The sequence below is a fragment of the Mytilus edulis genome, chromosome 3 (genome assembly GCF_963676685.1).
Source record: "Mytilus edulis chromosome 3, xbMytEdul2.2, whole genome shotgun sequence".
NCBI lineage: Eukaryota > Metazoa > Mollusca > Bivalvia > Mytilida > Mytilidae > Mytilus > Mytilus edulis.
In genome coordinates, this window is record NC_092346.1 from 72,069,168 (window position 1) to 72,090,329 (window position 21,162).

At 31.4% G+C, this 21,162-nt stretch overlaps 2 protein-coding genes across 2 annotated transcripts; one reads left to right on the forward strand and one right to left on the reverse strand.

Annotated features, from left to right (window-relative positions):
- Window positions 1-1,112: 1,112 nt before the first annotated feature.
- Window positions 1,113-14,601, reverse strand: LOC139517337 (integral membrane protein GPR180-like). The gene is made up of 5 exons (XM_071308270.1): window positions 14,001-14,601; window positions 8,630-9,173; window positions 7,259-7,514; window positions 3,760-3,885; window positions 1,113-2,530 (listed from the first exon to the last, which is right to left on the reverse strand). The coding sequence occupies exons 1-5, from the start codon at window positions 14,486-14,488 to the stop codon at window positions 2,364-2,366; spliced, it is 1,581 nt and encodes a 526-aa protein (XP_071164371.1). The 5' UTR covers window positions 14,489-14,601; the 3' UTR covers window positions 1,113-2,363.
- Window positions 14,602-17,856: 3,255 nt separating this feature from the next.
- Window positions 17,857-19,419, forward strand: LOC139515410 (uncharacterized). The gene has a single exon (XM_071304981.1). The coding sequence runs from the start codon at window positions 17,857-17,859 to the stop codon at window positions 19,417-19,419; it is 1,563 nt and encodes a 520-aa protein (XP_071161082.1).
- Window positions 19,420-21,162: the final 1,743 nt, after the last annotated feature.

Here is a 21,162-nt window from a genome sequence, read left to right on the forward strand (position 1 = left end):
TAATTAAATCAATCTTAAGAATTTTATTGTTGTCTATAAAATAAAAGTTGAAGTTCTGAACGTAACAAACATTTTTCAATTTTAATTTGGATGAATACAACAAACAAAACAATTTACTTTTTGCAAGTCATTGTAAGTGTTATGAGCAATGACAAGGGGGATTAAAAGAAGACGGCAATAAATAAATGTTTTAACAGATTAAATTATAAAAATTAGTATTCTTTTTTTTTTAGTTAAACATCCAATAATATTTCGTAAAGATATTTCGTTTTGATACACAATAAAACGACAAACAGTTACTCTTCAGTATTTTATCCTGTTTGGTACCTCTTCTCAAACACGATTATCTCTCTTTGTTTATGAAGCACTTTAAAGTGTCGATTTAAGCACATGCATCACCATCGTCATTTAAAGAAACTTGTAATATTGGCAAGACACACAATCACTTTCTTTATTATTTCATTAGAAAATTTTATATTAAAACACATTAAATCAACTAACAACTACATATTTATGATAAATACACAATTAATATCCTGTATGGACACAGTTATCTTCCTTTGTTTACGAAATGAACACTAAACACATGGTTATCGACTTCCTGTAAACCAACAATGATTGAATGAAATAAAAACAAACGATTTAGTTAATATATTTATTTATTCATAACAAAATATGCAACATTAACAATTTATCAAGTCACTGCAAGCACTTGATAATCTGACTGTCTCCAGAAAACAAATCCAGATATTTTTTTTCTTTCACCGTCGTCCTGAAAACAGAAAATAATACTTACATAACACGCACCCGAGTATAACACGCAGGGACACAGACAGAGAAAAAAACCTGCGGCTTATTTAACGATTTATACGGTAAATGTAAAGCTACTACCCTTTAAAATTACCAATTAATTAGGCACATTCAGACACAATATCAATTTTTTATATTTGTCCATAATAAATCTTGTTCATTTTTGATAATCTTTGCTCAAAACACAATGTATCAAAATAATCATTATGCATTTATAATAATATATCACTATATATTTATAATAATATATCACTATATATACTACACTGTTTGTGTCTTTAGTCATAAATTTTCAAGAATAGAATAATCAATCTTTAATAGTAAATTATGATACACAATACTTAATTGATTAAATTTTAAGAGAGTTCAATCTGGGCATAAATGATAAAGAACAAATACCTATACACTCAATTTACAACAGCTATAAATTTACACTTAAAATCGTACACGTAAATATCAGATTAAAAGAAATATTTCACCAAATATGTTTTGGCATTTAACATTTCTGTTTTTAGGTTGATTAATTTCATTTCTATTTTATCAGGAGATATTTGAATAATTATCTGAAAATAATCAGAATCTGGTTGTTCATGATTACTGTTGCACTAAGCAATGAACTAAACACGGAAAACAGTTTTGTTTATACATATAATTAAATTCATTGACCCAAGCAGTTTTACAGGATATATGAAAAGTATTGATGATTATTTTGAAAAAAAAACTTTAGGTGAAAACTTAGCCATCTGTTACTTAAACAAAAATTGAGCATATTTTAACTCTTTGGTACATTACCATAGTTTAATAGATTTAAACCTTGATTCCCATTTTGATATCTTCTTCTATCTTATATTTGAAAATTTAACTGAAAGATGAACAACTAGATACTGTAATTACTGTGACTTGAGTGTTAGTGTTGTTCTTCAACTATTGCAACTTATCTAAAATTCTGACCAAATTGTTTTATAAAACCAAATTATTCAATGTATTGCAACAGGTGGAGAGCAACACTAACAGTCAAGTCACAGTAAAACAAATAATGCTCAGGTAGAACCTAGATAAATTTTAGGTAAAGTGACATGGAGCAAGCAGTTTCTCCAGAATAATATTAAGCCTAAGGATGACTTCATATGAAAATCAATTTCAAACTAATAAAAATATTTCTTAAGAAGCCAAATGCTTAAACATTTCCCCCACCCACAGATATGACCTATAATTTACAAACAAAAATATTGGACATTTTTGGTGCTATTTCTTGATTTAATATGAGAGGCAGTGCTTGAAATGATAACCAAACCTATTGACTAGAGTTGGAAGAATAGCAATATTTACAAGGTTGGGAAATTAATGAATGGCCAGCATTTAACATACTTTCATAAATGTACATGTTAATAGTATGATAATTCAAGAATAATAAAATGATGTTATCTATATCTACAACAAGATCTAATAAAAGTATAATACATAATATGAACATTTGACAAATCACAAAGACAAATATTTGAAAATAGACTAGACAAACATGACACCATTAATAAGATTACATGAGGAACATATCAGAACTCATCATTATCCTCCTCCTCTTCAAGCAGTGGTAAGCTCAGATGACCATTTCTCACTTTTCTCTTCTCTTTGTTAGGGATGGTGTTATGATTCATTTCTATGTCTAACGCTTTTGATCCTTTGAAAAATCCAGGTGTTGTCTCTTGATCATCTAATAATCCTGTTCAAAAGAAAATAGTAAAATTTGATCAACTTATGATAAAAAAACTTTTAAAGTTGGTCACCCAGAAAGAAACTTGTTTAGGACATGTAACTAATCTATACATTCATAATTAGTGTAAACTCAATATCATCAAAGAAACCTAAAAATGGAAATGATGAGAATGCACACATTGAAATGATTTGTTTGCTTAACTGACCATGACTGAATTTGTGCTGAAAGTCTTAAATATACATTTTGCTAATAGTTTCATAAACTTAACAGGAGTGCTTATCCATGTCAATGAGGTTAAGGTCAGATGAATCCTGACATTTAACCTTCCTTCCTTACGAAACCTTATGATACATTGTAGCAAAACCTATATATTGCTGAATGAAATTTCCAAAAAAATTGGTGAAAATATAGGTAGTAGGAGATGCACACACTGTCATCTTGTATAATCAGTATTCTCAAACTTTAAAAGAAATCTATTCATTTGTTTATAAAGCAATTTTAAAGAAATCTATTCATTTGTTTATAAAGCAATTTTAAAGAATCTATTCATTTGTTATAAAGGAATTTTAAAGAAATCTATTCATTTGTTTATAAAGGAATTTTAAAGAAATCTATTCATTTGTTTATAAAGGAATTTTAAAGAAATCTATTCATTTGTTTATAAAGCAATTTTAAAGAAATCTATTAATTGGTTTATTAACAGCTGCCAGTAGGAAGTTCTATCTAATGTCCTTATATCAACAACAGCTGTACAGTCAAGTAGGCTTATTACAATGTACATGAATAAGATTAATCTACTAATGTAATGCAGTGGCTATATTAAATCACAAATTTTTTATTGCATATAACATTTATTTTGATGAAAAGTGAAGTGGAATATCAACTGTTAGTGTGGTTATATTATCACTGAAAGAATAGTGTTTTCCTGATCTTTAAAGAAACAAGACAGCAATTCCAATCAGACTACATTTACTCCCAATAACAGATTTGCCAACTTCAAAAGTCATATTTCCTGTTTTTGAATAATTACCAATATATGTTCAAAAGATAAAGTATTTATTCAGATTTAACCTTGAAAACATTATTTTAATGATTCCTTTATCTAAATTCTGAGAGCAACACATAATATGTCAACATTGTATGGATGAAATATCAATTTTTGCTAGTAAGGGTATAATTCAATTATTTAATTAAATATATGTTATAGTTTCTAATCAGTTCTACTATTAAAATACCTGTTATTTCTAATTCATATGTTGGTAATGGGGTATCTCCTTTAATAAGATACAAAATGGACCGTGAAGGCCATAACAGATGTATGAGTACCATGTATGACAACCAATCAGCACCATTTATTATATCTGAAATAAAAATGAAAATGGAACATGAATAAATATAAAACAAGGTTGTGTCCATAGTACATGGATGCCCCAATCGCACTATCATTTTCTATGTTAAGTAGACCATATAAAACGGAAGATACTGGATATTATTTTTCTCGAATTTGATTGCAAATCATATATTTTAATCTGATCTGTTATATTGTCACTCCTGTAAGATCTGAAAACATCCCATAAGGGTTCACGACTCATGTTTGGATGACCTTAACACTTTGATTACATTTCAGTATCAATAAAGCCCTTATTTAGCACAAATGTAAGGGCAATATAAAATGTTACAATACATGCTCTTAGATTTTTCTTGATATACTTAGGTAAAAGGTGTTTAGAAAAATTCGTAAGGGTTCCACGGAACCCAGTGTCTCGCCTACTTTTGCTGTTAATCGCAGACTCAACAAAAATGAGGAAAAACATCAATAAAAATTTCCCTCTCGATACTGTCTTTTGATTGAAAGAAGCTTCCAAGTTTGGTAAAAAAATCCAGGATAGTTTATGAATCTAATAAATGTTTAATAAACTTTAACTGCAGACTGTATGTAATGTTAACTGGAAGAAAAACTAAGTCCATTTATAAGTAAAATACGGAAAAAGTGATTTTTTTTTTTACAAAATTTACTTCTGAATAACATCTTATGATCAGAAACAAGCTTTTGTCTAAGTTTGGTAGAAATCAAGGATAGTTTAAGAACATTATAAAAAATTTTAAAACTTAAACCACAGAGTGAATGTTTTTTTTCTGGCAAAAAAACTAAGTCTATTTATAAGTAAAATACGGAAAGTGGAAATTTATTTTTACAAAATTTTCTTCTTGATACTATCTTATGATCATAAACAAGCTTCTGTCCAAGTTTAGTACAAATCAAGGATAGTTTATGAAAGTTATTAAAATTTTAAAAACTTTAACCACAGAGTGAATGTAATGTTTCCTCGCAGAAAAACTAAGTCCATTTATAAGTAAAATACAGAAAAGTGGAAATTTATATTTGCAAAATTTTCTTCTTGATACTATCTTATGATCATAAACAAGCTTCTGTCCAAGTTTGGTACAAATCAAGGATAGTTTATGAAAGTTATTAAAATTTTAAAAACTTTAACCACAGAGTGAATGTAATGTTTCCTCGCAGAAAAATTAAGTCCATTTATAAGTAAAATACAGAAAAAATGGAATTTTATTTTTACAAAATTTACTTCTGGATACTTTCTTACGAACATAAACAAGCTTTTGTCCAAGATTGGTAGAAATTCAGTATAGTTTAAGAAAGTTATTAAAATTTCAAAAACTTTAACCACAGAGTGAATATTTGTGGACCCCGCGCCGACGACGACGGAATGTAGGATCGCTTAGTCTCGCTTTTTCGACAAAAGTCGAAGGCTCAACAAAAATAAAATAAATTTCACATATCTCAAAGCAAGTTTCCATATGCATGCCATAATCATATTGCTACAAATAACGATGAAATAATTTTTAGATACATGACAAATAGGCTCATTTTTCGCTACAAAGTATTACATTTTTATTTAACTTTATTCATAAACAGACTTTACTACAACTATCAATAGGTTCAAATTGAGGTCAACTTTATAATGAATGTGCATTTTTCTAACTTTAACATTAGTACCATTATATCAAGACTAACCATATTAAGGTTAAGACATTTTATATATACTTGTATGAACATGAACAAGATAAAAGGAAAAGTTGTGTACTACAATGTGTACATACATGCACCATTATTTTACAAAGTCAATAAATGTCAGATTCAAAGTCAAACGTCCTTTTGAACATTTGATAAATCTTCATGACATTTATATTTATTGATTACAGTTCATTCATATGTACCATAATCAACCTTCTTCACTCCATTAAATACATCTATTAATAATGTATTAGTATGATAAACCCTTTCCATGTCATAGAAATATTTATGGTACTTACAATACATATTTAACACCAGATGTTTTAAACATGATTTAGTTTTTATCTGATAATTTTTATATAAAAACCTTTTTTTTTTTTAAACATTCTGCTTTTTTTTAAACTTAATACTGGAGACATATATACATTTTGTAAATCCAAAATTAAAACAACTTTTTTTAACATCATTGTGTACAGTATGACAAAATCTAAACTTGATACACTGCTTTTTTCCCTATACTTGTGTTTCAAATATAAAATCACATAGTCATAGTTTAGATGGAGAAATGGACAAACACTTTTTGAGAGAACCACTGGTTGTGGTTATCATTTTTTTTAATGACTTGATTATTTTCTACAATACAAAAATGGTTGCCAGGATGAAAATTTAATGTTTCTTATTTTTTTAATTTCCCTAAAATCTTATGAACAGCAGAATAGCAAATGAATTTAATGAATGAAATGATTTTTTTTATTTGCAAAATATGTAATCAGTTTCAATAGGCAAAGGAATTTCCTACTCATTCTACAACAAAGTTTAATATCATCACTTGTAATGTACTTTCATGCACTTTACTGATTGTTAATTTTAAATGACATATCCTGTGCATATACTTCACATACATATTACCCTCACATACAGGTACAAAATTGTACTTATGTACAGAAAAAACAGGATGTAATGATGCATTATTAAAACTTGTATCTATTTAATGATTTATTGTGTCATAACCTACATGTATCTGTCTTTGTAAAACTGACAATATCTATTATAGTGGTATATTTGTTAACTAAACAAGTTTTCTTTTTTTTTTTAAACAGACATTAAATTGTTTAGAGAAAGACTATATCTACATGTAATATAAAAAGTATCAAATTCAAATTTTCATTTCAATCGGAACAGGAAGTACCATGTGCCGGTTTATGGTGTAATCCTGTAACACTTCCATTTTATCATTTTTATATTTGCTTTTATGCATCTTTCTAAATCAATTTTACTTTGTCCAATGATGTGGGCAATAATTTCCAGAAATACACCTACATGATAAGATCTAAATGCATTCTAGAACAGCAGTCTCCAATTATCATTTTTAATGGGTTACAATACATTTACGAAGAAAAGTCTCTTTTTCAAATTTGTCCTTTGAGCAAAAAAAAACCACCTTTTTAGCTGATAAAAGTGTTGACACACTTTAAATTTATGGCCTAACTGAGTTTTCCAGACAGTTTCTTTATACTTTTTTATTGCAGTATCCTACTTGTAAGAATTAAACCTACTCAATGGAACATGCTGTATCTAAATATCCTGAATATAGAAACACTAGCCATTTTTTTACAATAATGATTTTTTCATGTTTTTAGGTAAAAATGTACTGTAAATATTTTCTCCATTGCAATGTACTTAATTCAAAAACTTACTTAGAATGATTTTATGTTTCCACAATGCTGAGAACTGTGTACTGATGATAGCCAAGATTGGCAAGTATATGAACCAAACAAGGAAATAAGCACCAAACTGTTGAATAAACAAGAGACGGTCTGGATGTTTACTGTATCTAACTATCTGTCGTAACTCTACCATGAACCATACCATGATGAAACATCTAAAAATAAGTGTGATGTAACCTGGCCATGTCTGCCATTCATCTATATTTGATATCACATCAACCTCAGTCTACAAATAAGAAATGGAACAGTTATTCATACACATCAATTTGTAAATTTTGGGTCTTATTTAGTAAAGCGGGTTATTTTCGCTTATTTTCATATAATAAATATCGCCAATTTAAAAGTGTTCTTGCAAAGGTATTGATAAATTAACCAAAATAATAACTGCTTAAATATTTCCTAAACCTTATATATTCAATGAAAATCGCAATATTTTACACCAGCGAAATTAACCTGCTTTAAGGTACATAGTGTATATCCGGGAATATATTATTATCAAATTGTTAGAAACTGTCATGAATACTGCAGTCTTCATGATAAAAAATTATATCTATAAGTCCTCAGCTTAAGTTTTAGAAAAATTAAGTTAGATTCTGTTGGCCTTTAGAGATGATTTTTCAGGTCCAAAAGCAAATTTACAAGTGGGTTAGCGTGAAGACTGGAATGGATCTAAAAAACTACATGTATGTTCTAAGGTAAACTGGAATAGTTTCATGTGTAGCTGTCAAGCCTCCAACAATACTATCAGGTTTTCAAATTTTTATTGCACTTATTACATGTATTACCATCAAGAAACTAAAAATGCTTTTTGAATACCTGCATGATTTTTTTTCTTCAAAATTTTGTCAATTTTGTGGAAAGAAATTTTATTATTGAGGGATGAAAATAAGATTACAAATATTAGAGGGTCATGATTTTCACTACATCATATATGAGAAAATTTGTGCCTTTTTAATTAAAGACTTATATAATTAACTTAAGTACTGGTATATATATGTACATGTACAATTTGTACATTAGGATTTCATTCATTACTCTAATAATTATATCATGTTTATACTGGTATATATGATAAGAATCTTTTAAAGATGATCAAAATACTTTTCCAGTATCAAATACCTACCAGTGATTATTTTACAGAAATTACAAGCAGAAAACGACTTTGTTTACTTTAAGATAAAAAAACAGTACATGTTTGTATATATTAAAGGGTTTACATATACATGTTCATGTATGTCACAGGCCTTATAAAAATTAAAGTTACAAGGTTTTTCCTGGATTTTTTATTGTATTAACAATTTGTTTTAAAGAAAAGAGACGATTAGAAATACATGTACTCACCAAATTCCAAATAAACAACACACAATTCAAAAGCGTGTAAAGTCCCCAAATAGAAAAGACAATTGGTTTTCCAGTCAATTCCATACTTGTAATTGTCCAACCTTTGGTTATCAGTAGCAATGTCAACATAAATAAACATTCTGATATCACATCTATAGCATTCCCTATTACACTCAGCACATAACATCCTACACCATTAGCAGAGAATATCATCCAATGGAGTAAGTTACACGATATCCCTGTCAATTCCAGACATATGCTAGCTGTTAAAATCTTTGTTATTGTGTGCTTCTGTTTAAAATAGGCATATAACCATATGAAAATTATTATCAAGTATAGAGCAAAGAAGACAGCATAACTTTCCACAATATCATGATCTTCAAAAGAAAATTGATGTTCAAATGGATTTTGATGTTTGGATGCTGGATCTCCATTGACCAGCCAAATGTCATAGTCCAGTTCTAAGTTCTGAGATGAACGGACCCATGAACAATTGTTGGCTGTTGTATTCCTATAACAAGCTACCATACTTAAATACCAGAATCTGAAAGTTAAAATTTAGAGTTATGGAATTATGTAAATGACTTCAAGTACATTTTTTAAAATTTGTTTCATTACACAATCATGACAGTATTCAATAAAATATACATTTTATTTACTTTAAAATTTGATAAAAAAAAAAAAACAGACTTCTAAATGATATATATACATAATATTGGTTGTTACGAAAATCAAATTCACATGACAGACTTTTTGACAGTGCACGTACATGCTTTCTAGTTGATAACCAACATGACCAAGCCCATGATAACTGTACAAATGTATTCATCATGTTCATACTGTATGCTCAAACTAACTGACAGGTTAAAATCATTATACATGTATAAAGCAACAGGTTGTATGTATTCCTAATGGTACCAATTGCACCCCTTAAATAGAAGAATTATTCCAGTATTGCTGTTTAGGGTCAAACTGTGTAAAGACCAGTATAAATTCAATTAAGATACTTTTGATGTACATGTAAACTTACTGATCCTTAGAGTGAACTTATTCTAAATTTCTTAATTTAACACTGCAATGAGATCTCTAAATAGTCATAAATACCATTATAAATAAAGTGTGAACATCCAACATGGCGACCATTGTTATTTCCATGATGTTGCTATGTTGGATATACACTTATTGACACTATATTTATAACGATCTTTATGGCTTAATTACCTGCTTTCTGTAATAATTTTTTTTCAGTTTCAAAATACATTTATAATGTAATTTTATTTAATAATCAATTTTTAAAGTCATATGATACATTGTACCTCAAACTAAAAATAAATGAAGCATATGTCTTTTATGACAAAATGGATAGTTTTCATTATATAACTTATGTACATTTCTGAAGAAAAAGCATTAATTTGTCCATATTCAAAAGAAGTTTACTTTTTTTTAATTGCTTGCTTCCAGGACAGTTTTACAAATAGTGATAGTGATAAGGATTATACATGAATAGGCGTAGCATGCCAAAAAATAATGGTACGGTTTCAGCAAATTTAACATATTGGACACGAAGTTGCCCATCCAGCCTAGCATAGCGAGGCTGCCTTACGGCAGGGGGTATGGGGGCCACTCAAGGCCCACAGAAGCTCTAGGGTTTATAGCGTTAAAATCCTGCATTCTGAGTGTTTCCTGGCACTAAAAAATGTTTTTGAACAGCAGCATTTTTTACAAGACAATTTGAAAAAAATGAATCTCTGTGTCTTGCAGGTTTTTAGTTTGTTTTCTATTTTTGTGTCATTTACGTATACATAGCAAGATTGGTGAATGAGAACAATACTGTCATACTATACCTTGTGACAAATCATTGCGCAAAATTCAGGATTTACAAGTGATTTCTGGCAGTTTATTTATTATAAGATCTTAATCATGTTAATATTATTATTTTTAAAATAAAACTACAGCAATCCTCACACACTGCATGCATGGGATAAGCTGCAGCAGGCCTGGTAGTCCTATAATATAAGAGGTTCATATCATTTACATTCAACGTTTTTTAGCGGATATTTTTTTTACTATCAATGTTGAACCTGAATTCGGATAGTATCAGATTTTTTTTTACTATCAATGTTGCATCCCAACTCGGGTTAACTATTGATTGAAAAAATATGTGATAAAAAAACGTTGAGTGTAAATGATATGAACCTAGAAGTCTTTTATTATAGGACTGCCGACCCAGAAACAACATGTTTTGGGGAATGCACACCTTTCTAGACTGGTACATTTGTACGTACCCCATAACCATGATAACACAAAAAAGAACTAAAATAGAAAACATTACAAGAAAAACAAAGGCCTCTGTTCTTGATAATTTGTATCTTGTTTATACATTGTATGTATTGTGTACGATTTTGTCATATGCACATTTACTAGAGAGCCTGTCGCCATTTCTGTGATTTTTTTGACAACGGTTGTCTTGCAAGAAGGATCTGCTTACGCTTCTGGAGCACCTTCAGTCGCTCCAGTTTTTTTAGGGGTCTGTGTTTCTAATTTGATTTTAGTTTTCAATGTTGAATGGTGTTGTTTGTCCTTGTGTGTCTTATTTGTTCTCTGGTTTGTCTTTTGTCCCTTGATCGTGATTCTATTTAATAAATACATTGCACTTTCTACATAAATTGAATTTTTCTACACCATTCCTACAGTTTTTCTAAATTATTGTAATAAACAATGGAAAGAGTAATTTGGACTCACGAAAACAGCCTCCCGGTGAAGTATAGATACATTTGTATGTGAAATAATGGTGATTTATGTTCGGGGTTTCTGTTACGGAAGGGCACTCAAAGAAAGACAAAGTGCAGAAAGGGGTATGAAGCCTTAGAGGTCTTACGAAGTCCCGAAAATAACCAATCCCGACTTTTAATGAACAATTCCGAAGTCCCTAAGGATATGGCATTGTGCAAACAATAGTATTCCTATTTCCAATTGTTTTGAATGCTATGAGGTTTATATCTACATCATCTTGAATCAAAACTTGCAACAATTAATCAAAAGAAAAACTGCTGGCTTCTTTGACCTTGAACAGGTTGAAAATTATTCCAAATTCATGCGTTAAACTTAAAGAACTAGCAACATCATGTGGAGATTTTCCAAATTAGCTGGCAAATGTTGCTGGCTATAGCATTCTTCAGATTATCCATCAGTTTCAATTTATTTAGTCTGTGTTAGATTGGCACATGAACCAATAACAACACCCAACATTATCCGCAACAGCATCTTAAACAATTCATATTAATTAATCATTAATTGCTAATCAATAAACTGATTACGGTACTGTGGTTACGTACATTTGTACCTTGATTGACATGCTCAGTACTTTTAATATTGAAAGACATTTTTTTCTTTCTTTAAAAAAACAGGCATCTAGGTAAATGTAAAACATTTATTGTATGGAAGTTTGAATACTATTCTAGATGTTCTATAGATATATATAGGAAAATGTGGTGTGAGTGCCAAAGAGACAACTCTCCATCCAAATAATAATTTATAAAAGTAAACCATTATAGGTCAATGTATGGCCTTCAACACGGAGCCTTGGCTCACACTGAACAACAAGCTACATGTATAAAGGGCTCCAAGATTACTAGTGTAAAACCATTCAAACGGTCTAATCTATATATATATAAAAAAAGGAAAAACGAGAAACATGTTTAAATTACATACAAATGTAAACAGACGACAACTACAGTACATCAGATTCCTGACTTGCAAACATTTGCAGCGGGATTAAACGTTTTAATGGTACCAAACCTTCTCCCTTTTTCTAAAACAATAGCATAAAATCACACGATAAATAGCAATTGGCAGGCTTAACTCAATCAAAAAACGTAAATTAACAAACTACATGAACTACATGTATGAACGAATAAATGTGATCTGTGATATCTGAATGCCAATGAACAGATAATAAAATATTAGGAACAAACATTCAAGGCCAAAAAGCATACAAACAAGTCAAAACAAAGCCATGGCGAAATATTTAACCCTTCCAAAATAATCACTTTTGAAAAAAATGGTTTTAATAATACAGGTAAATCTTGAAGTTTATACAAAGAAATGTAGTATGGATAAGTGAAAATTAGAAGATATTCCAAATAATCAAAGCTGGTATATATATAGACAAGATCCATATGAATATAAAATAACAAAAAAGCATTATAAACAGTATCAACAGGTCTAATTAACACGAAAATACGATTTGAGAGTACTCGCAGTTACTGACAGCTAGTTAAAAGCCAAAAACAATTAATACAAATTATCTAATATAAAATCATGCATCAGAGACTAAAATCAACTAAAACACATCCAAGGGATTTAGTATTTTAACGTCATGAACAGTCAGAGAAAACATGACTTGTGCAATGCCAAAAATTATTGTATCAACAGGTAGTACAAATGTAGGATAGTGAGGAGCGACTTCTATAGAGATAAAAATTAACGTGTCTGTGTCTCTATACATCCCGCCTCAAAAGAAGATACAATTTACAATGTAGTAATATGTTTTAATTTGCTAATGACAAAATCGATATTAGTGTCAATGTAAACTATATTCAGAGATCTACAAAATGTAATTACAATACATTTGTATTGGTACGATAACCCCTACTTATAAGTTTGTTTAAAAGTTCAATGAGTTTACACGGATCACATAGTGATTTCCTCGCTTTAAGTACAATATTACAGTAAAATTTAGGATGTGAAATACCATTTTTAATAAGTTTTCTACAGGTACAGCCAAATTTTCTAATCAAATCTTTGTATCTATAAGAGAATTTAGTAAAAGTTTTAAGTAATTTATGGTATCAAAATCCCTGACACAATAATTTTCCAGTGATGCATTGATTACGTTCGTTAAAATCTATGACATCAGAACACGCACGGGCAAACCGAACGAGTTGGGATTTATAAACACTGTATGATGAAGCCAAAGGCACATCGCCGTCTAAAAAAGGAAAATTAACAATAGGAAATAAAAATCATCTCTTTTGTCGTAAATTTTAGTATGAAATTTCCCGTATAAAATTGAAATGTCTAAATCTAGAAAAGGGCAATTGCTGCTGTTTATGTTAGATTTAGTAGCATATTTTGAATTTTTTGGTACGGTTTTCCGTACCTGCAGTAAAAATTGGTACGGTCAGAATTGTACCAACCGTACCGTGTGCTACGCCAGTGTACATGTACAGTTGTAAGTTACTCACTCCGGACACAGAATCAAATGAATGAAGTCATCATGGTCAAAATGAGTAAATTTAAGATTTAAACATCAAAAGTCAGCTGAAAAGCATGAATAATGATGTATTAATGCTATTGAAAATTTAATTACCTAGGATTTTTTAAATCTTGAACTCTATAGGTAAACTGATAACCAGGGATCAGATTTTTCGGTTCATCTTCATCTGGGCAAAGTTGTCCCTTTTGGCAAGGTATTCGTCTTAAAAAATCCTCTTTACCATTTTGTCTACAAGGATTATCATATGCTATCTGATCAATTTTGTTAAACATGGCATTACATGAATTTGGCGAGTTAGAAGTCCTGTTTCCATGGTATTCTAAAAAATATTCACTATCTACAAACACAAATGTCAGTGAATGTTTTACTAAAGATATATTTTTCGTTGTTATATTTCCGTAAATAAATCCTTCACTGTTAGCTTTATCCTTATTGTCCGTTTTCTGAATGCCGAACTTGGAAAGGAATCTGTAATATTGAGTATTTGTGTTCCACGTCCCTTTTATGTGTAAACAGATCACATCCAGTAAAATTACATTTAAATATAACAGAAAATAGGCAAATGAATGTTTTGACTTCATTTCAAAATAATATTAAACAGTAAAAGAGAGTCGAAACTCGGAAGATGCAAAATCTGTCACAGTGTTGTCATGCTGTAAATAAATTTCTTTACTTCCTTCTTTCAGAACATTCTAAGAACACTAACTTGATCCCGTACCTGTAACATTAAATTAAGACAAATGCCGGAGTTTAATTTAGTACAGGACATTACACGAATATCATGCATCACCTGCAATAAGTCACATTCGATTTTGATACCAAAGCTTAGGATGTTCAGTTGGGTTACACTAATGACTGGACCGAATGACAGGACCAAATGAAAAATGCTAATAACTTTATATACATAAATATAAGAAAAATATAGAAAAAAGTATTAAAACCTTGTGGTAATGTGACCTGGACAACGTTGACAATGACAGTACCAAAATAAAAATGCTATACTTTTTTTTTTTAGATGTCATCTTTAAATATACTGTATAATTTTTATAAAAAAATATAGATTTTTTTCAAAAACTTGCGAAAATGCGACATGACCATCGCTGACTGATAGGACCAAATGAAATTGCTAATAACTCCTATATTTCTCTAAAAAATTCTCTGAAATTTGAACTTGATGTAATAAGAATAGAAAAATATAGAAAATATAGAAAAATGTAGTAAAAGCTTGCGGTTATGTGACCTGACCGACATCAGCAATGATCTGAACGATGAAAAGTCCTAATTTACTTTTATGTTAAACAAAATAAACGATATGGTTTGCTCAACTAAAACACATCTCCTCGTTGTTTTTCAAATCCCCTGTACGTTTTAAAATTTATCATCTGTTCTGACGTTCGTGCCTTTAAAAAAAATGAAATATTATAACTTCAAAAGATGAAGAGCTAACAGATTTTGTCACAATTTGAAATAGAAAAAGTTTTTTTCCGAGCTGTACATACATAACTATTCAGTAATACTTTGTAAATCAAACTGATTCTTTTGTTTTGGAACACAGCAAATTATTTCATCGTAAACACCAGAGTAGTCAGAGTAATATGATTTTGCTATGTAGACAATAGAAATATTCATATAGTATCAAACTATCGCTATGTAAACCACTGGTGCTTGTGGACAAAACCATTTTTATTTTGCTCTGATTTTTTTCTCCAAAATTCGTGTTCTTATGTTCTTATAATTTCTTTTTTTCTCCTCGTATTTTTACATAAAAAAAAAACTATTAACATTTATTTACGGATTTTAGAAAGAAGATGGAGAGCGACACAATAATTGTCTCGTCCCAAAGTACCTGTGACCTGAGACTACTATAACACAATTTCAACTGACTTTTATTATTGCTTCATAAAATCATTTGAAAAGAATACGCGTCAGATTTGTGTTATGGCTGTTAAAATTAATATTAAAAGGGAAAATGTAGTTAGCCTATCCTGATTTTTGAAATGGTAAAGCATTAGTGAGTAACATTGCAAGACTTGTTTGAGTCCTTAATAAGTTGTGCATTTAGAATGCATTCAATTTTATTTAAAGAAAAGTAATTGTTTGATTTTTAATGCATTAACAAAGGATATTACATTTTAAGCTTTGGAATCATTAAAACCATAAATTTTTGTTCAAATAATTCTTTATAACCTTAAAATAAGTTGCATGGACAGTTCAAAACATACATAAAATATATTTAGCATACATAAACTTTTAATCTGAATATACGTTGGACTTCCTGCTAATTATTAACCGTCTTTTAAATATATTAAAATTGAGAAAGGAAATGGTGAATATGTCAAAGCGACAACCACCCGACCATAGAGCAAACAACAGCCGAAGGCAACCAATGGGTCTCCAATGTAGCGAGAATTCCCGCACCCGTAGGTGTCCCTCATTTACATTACACATTGTAAATAAAAATAAAAGTTTCAGGACCTTAAATGTAAAAGATTATGGACAAAGAGATCAAGCACTGTGATAACGAACTTAAGCACGTGCACTATAACAGAATGAAGATAGTTTGAATCTTATTATAGTTGACTTGTTCTACTCCAATGTATCTATGTATAATTCTAGATATCATTTGAATAACGAGAGAGAGACAGAACTAAGAGACCAATAGCAGACATTTCAAGTTGTCAAGTTCTAATAAATTATCATATTGCGACAAAGCATAGGACACAATGGGTTAAAATTACACCAGCATAAGTTTATTATTTCATCAGTAGAGACGCGTTACGCAAAAAGTAACATAAGAAACACTTGTTTATAATCATTATGAAAGTTATTAACGTACTCCGTCCCTATGTCGTCACCGGCCTAAAGTCGTCGTCCGGAAATCACGCGATATTCTCGTTTCATACTACACGAGGCAAAGTTCAGAAGCGGTTTATTTTGAAGCTGTAAGTATCTATTTTTATTCCTTATTAATGCTTTATTAGAATTAAGCTTCATGTAGCCTTCATTGTCAGATTTTGGGGACTGGGAAAAATGGTATTGATGGCATGCTAGGCGACGCATTCCTGAAATTTTGCATGTTTTGGGCGATGGTACCGTACGATGCCATTTTGAAACGTGACGTCATTCTTCCAAGTGTATTCTATTCAAAAATAGTTTGTCTTGAACTAGAACAAAAACGGAATTCCTTAACCTCATCAAACAAGCCAAAAATAGACGGAAACTGAGGTTACGACTTTAAGACGATACTGACGACTTAAAGTCTGCCAATTATTTCCAATAGTTATGTCCAACAATTCGTCACAAATATACAATAAAACAGTCAAATAACGTTTTTTAATTCACACTATCGTTAAGAAGCTTTTCCTAAGTCAACATTCCCTCTGTTGGTCTTGAAGAGGAAATATTTGTCAGACCTGTTTTCTTTATTGATTTGTTCGGAGGATATTTTCTTTGGACTGTCATACTGTTTTGTTAAAGTCATTTACGTCCAACTAAAACTGTCCCTATGCTTGGGCTTTTCTCGTTTCCTTTAGTGTTATTTCCTTGGTTGTGTTTTTCTTTGGCATATCTCCCCATTTTGGATACCAAACTCCGCCTAAACATGTCTTTTGATTTCAGGCAATGGAGAAAAAAAGCAAAAAAAAATTTTGTCAGTGGAACCAAGAGAATATGTCCAAAGCTTATAAGGCGGCTAAGTTAGGGCACATGTCAATAGCCCAGGCCAGCAAAACGTACAACGTACCTAGAATGACTCTCTCCGATAGAGTAAAGGGGAAAGTTGCCATAGATGCTAAAATGGGTGCATCTACGGTTTTGACGTCCGAAAATGGAATATCACTCGTTAATTACATTGAATACATGGCACAACGAGGATTCCCTCTGTCGATATCCCAGGTCATAGGATTTGCTTGGTGCATCGCCAAAGAGCACCCCGGGGCAAGAGTCTTTAATGAGTCTTGGCCCACAGAGAAATGGAGGGGATTTAAAAAAAAGACAACCCGAAATATCACTTAGAAGACCGGATCCATTAGATCGTGGACGAGCTGCAATGGGAAATGTTGAAACTATGAGAGACTATTTTAAGCTCCTTAAATCAACTCTTGAAACTAGTAATGATCTAAAGGACAACCCTGAACGGTTATATAATTGTGATGAAGCAGGTCTCAGTCTAAACAAAAGCACTGGTCAACGTGTCGTTGTGCCAAAACGTTTCAAGCACGCTCATTCCATAATCATTGCAACAAGTGAGCATATATCGGTACATTGCTGCGTCAATACCGAAGGAGAATCTTTACCACCTATGCTTATCTTTAGTGGCGAATACCCGGGAGAAGCATACCATAAAAACGGGCCCCTCAACGCTGCATACGCTACAACAGACAGCGGTTTCATGGACAAGGAAACATATTTTCAGTGGTTTGAAAAAGTCTTCTTACAGCACTGTGTAAAAGAACGTCCGATTATGCTAGCGCTATTGCAAGATGGTGCTATCTCTCACATCAGCCCGATGCTCATTGATAGTGCTCTTAAGAATGACGTCATTCTTCTTTGCCTACCGTCTAAAACAACACATATTTTGCAACCTTTGGATGTGGCAGTATACAAAAGTATGAAAATTGAAACCGCAAAACAAGTCAGTAATGCAAAAATGCTTAAATCCGACATGTGGGTATCAAAGAAAAATGTCAGCTCAATCTTTAAGGTAATATTTGAGAGAAGTTTTACTATGGCCTGCATTACACAAGGATTCAAAAAGTGTGGCATATATCCTTTTGATCCCAACGCGATTGACAAGACTTTGCTGTTCAGAGGGGGCAATGATGTCAATCCGGATGACCTTGATTTGTGTTTAAATGACGAACCAACGAACGAATCCGAACTGTCAACTATTGAGGATAATACCACATCTAGTACAGCAAACGAGCCAGATAACATAGTATCAGCGATGCCATCTACAAGTAACACGGGCGTAACAACCGTCATGGACCTAGAAGTTGGTGCCGACGGTATTTTATCTCCTATAATCCACACTACCTCTGAGGCTACACAATCGTCAAACGAAATTGAACCATCTAGTACAACTATATGTCCACCAGAACCAGCATTGTCAGCCATTGAATCCGCTTTGACACCTCGTAAGAAGCGTAAATATGAGAATGCATTTCCCAGCAATACGATGGTTAAAGGTGACGTTGTATTTCATACATGGAAAAACTTGAAGATCTCATGTACTATGTCTAGTTCTTCAAGCGATTCTACTTTACCAATTAAAGTGTCGAATGAAAGTATAAATTCAATGTCGTCCTCATCTCTCAATGTGCAACCATCCTACTGTCCTGAACCACCATCTCATCCTTTAGTTAAAGCTGGACTTATTCCAGACGATCTGGTTTCGGTCTTGGTCTTGCCAAAAACAAAAGATGTAAGTGGTAGAACCAAAAGGAGGAAAGGTGACGGAAAAAGGAGGATTTTATCAACAAAAGAGATTCAAGAAGAGCTCGACTCAAAGTAAAAAAAAAGAAAAAGGAAGACGAAAAAAAACCAAGTTGAAACGAAAGGAGCATCGAGAGAAAAGGAAAGCAGAAAAAAGTATTGAGGAGGAAACAAACTAGAGGCTCTCAAGAGCCTGTGTCGCTCACCTGTTACTGTATTTACTGATGTCGGCCATCTTGGTTAGCAGACAGGGTCATTAGACACTTTTTTTAAAATAGATACCCTAGTAATGATTGTGGCCAAGTTTGGTTAAATTTGGTCAATAGTTTTAGAAAAGAAGATTTTTGTACAAGTTACAAAAATGACGAAAAGTTTTTCAATATTGACTATAAAGGACAATAACTCCTTAAGGAGATCTCTGACAATTTTGGTCATGTTGACTTATTTGTAGATCTTACTTTGCTGATCATTATTGCTGTTTACAGTTTATCTCTATATATAATAGTATTCAAGATAATAACCTGATAAATAATTCAATTCCGTCAGATTTGCTCTAAATGCTTTGGTTTTTGAGTTATAAGCCAAAAACTGAATTTTACCCCTATGTTCTATTTTTAGCCGTGGTGGCCATCTTGGTTGGATGGCCGGGTCACCGGGCACATTTTTTATAACTAGATACCCCAAAGATGATTGTTGCCAAGTTTGGGTAAATTTGGCCCAGTATTTTCAGAGGAGAAGATTTTTGTAAAAGATTACTAAGATTTACGAAAAATGGTTAAAAATTGACTTTAAAGAACAATAACTCCTAAAGGGGTCAACTGACCATTTCAGTCATGTTGACCTATTTGTAAATCTTACTTTGCTGAACATTATTGGTGTTTACAGTTTATCTCTATCTATAATAATATTCAAGATAATAACCAAAAACAGCAAAATTTCCTTAAAATTACCAATTCAAGGGCAGCAACCCAACAACAAGTTGTCCGATCCATTTGAAAATTCTATGGCAGATAGAAATTGACCTGATAAACAATTAAGTTCTGTCAGATTTGCTCTAAATGCTTTGGTTTTTTGAGTGATAAGCCAAAAACTGCGTTCTATTTTTAGCCATGGCGGCCATTTTGGTTCGATGGCCGGGTCAACGGACACATTTTTTTAAACTAAATACCCAAAAGATGATTGTTGCCAAGTTTGGTTAAATTTGGCCCAGTAGTTTCAGAGGAGAAGATTTTTGTAAAAGATTACTAAGATTTACGAAAAATGGTTAAAAGTTGACTATAAAGGGCAATAACTCCTAAAGGGGTCAACTGACCATTTCAGTCATGTTGACTTATTTGTAAATCTTACTTTGCTGAACATTATTGGTGTTTACAGTTTATCTCTATCTATAATAATATTCAAGATAATAACCAAAAACAGCAAAATTTCCCTAAAATTACCAATTCAGGGGCAGCAACCCAACAACGGGTTGTCCGATTCCTTTGAAAATTTTAGGGCAGATAGATCTTGACCTGATAATCAATTTTCCCTTGTCAGATTTGCTCTAAATGCTTTGGTTTTTGAGTTATAAGTCAAAAACTGCATTTTGCCCCTGTGTTCTATTTTTAGCCATGGCGGCCATCTTGGTTTGATGGCTAGGTCATCGGACACATTTTTTAAACTAGATACCCCAAGGATGATTGTGGCCAAGTTTGGTTAAACTTGGCCAAGTAGTTTCAGAGGAGAAGATTTTTGTAAAAGTTTACGGACGACGGACGCCAAGTGATGAGAAAAGCTCATTTGACCTTTCAGGTCAGGTGAGCTAAAAAGGCTAAACAGGAAC

What these genes read in the sequence shown, in the direction of transcription:
- LOC139517337 (XM_071308270.1), bottom strand. Translation starts at nt 14,488, where the DNA reads ATGAAGTCAAAACATTCATTTGCCTATTTTCTGTTATATTTAAATGTA. An exon ending in CAAGATTTAAAAAATCCTAG is followed by an intron (nt 9,174 to 14,000) that starts GTAATTAAATTT and finishes TTTAACTTTCAG; the next exon opens with ATTCTGGTATTTAAGTATGG. An exon ending in GAAACATAAAATCATTCTAA is followed by an intron (nt 3,886 to 7,258) that starts GTAAGTTTTTGA and finishes TTTTTATTTCAG; the next exon opens with ATATAATAAATGGTGCTGAT.
- LOC139515410 (XM_071304981.1), top strand. Translation starts at nt 17,857, where the DNA reads ATGAGTCTTGGCCCACAGAGAAATGGAGGGGATTTAAAAAAAAGACAA.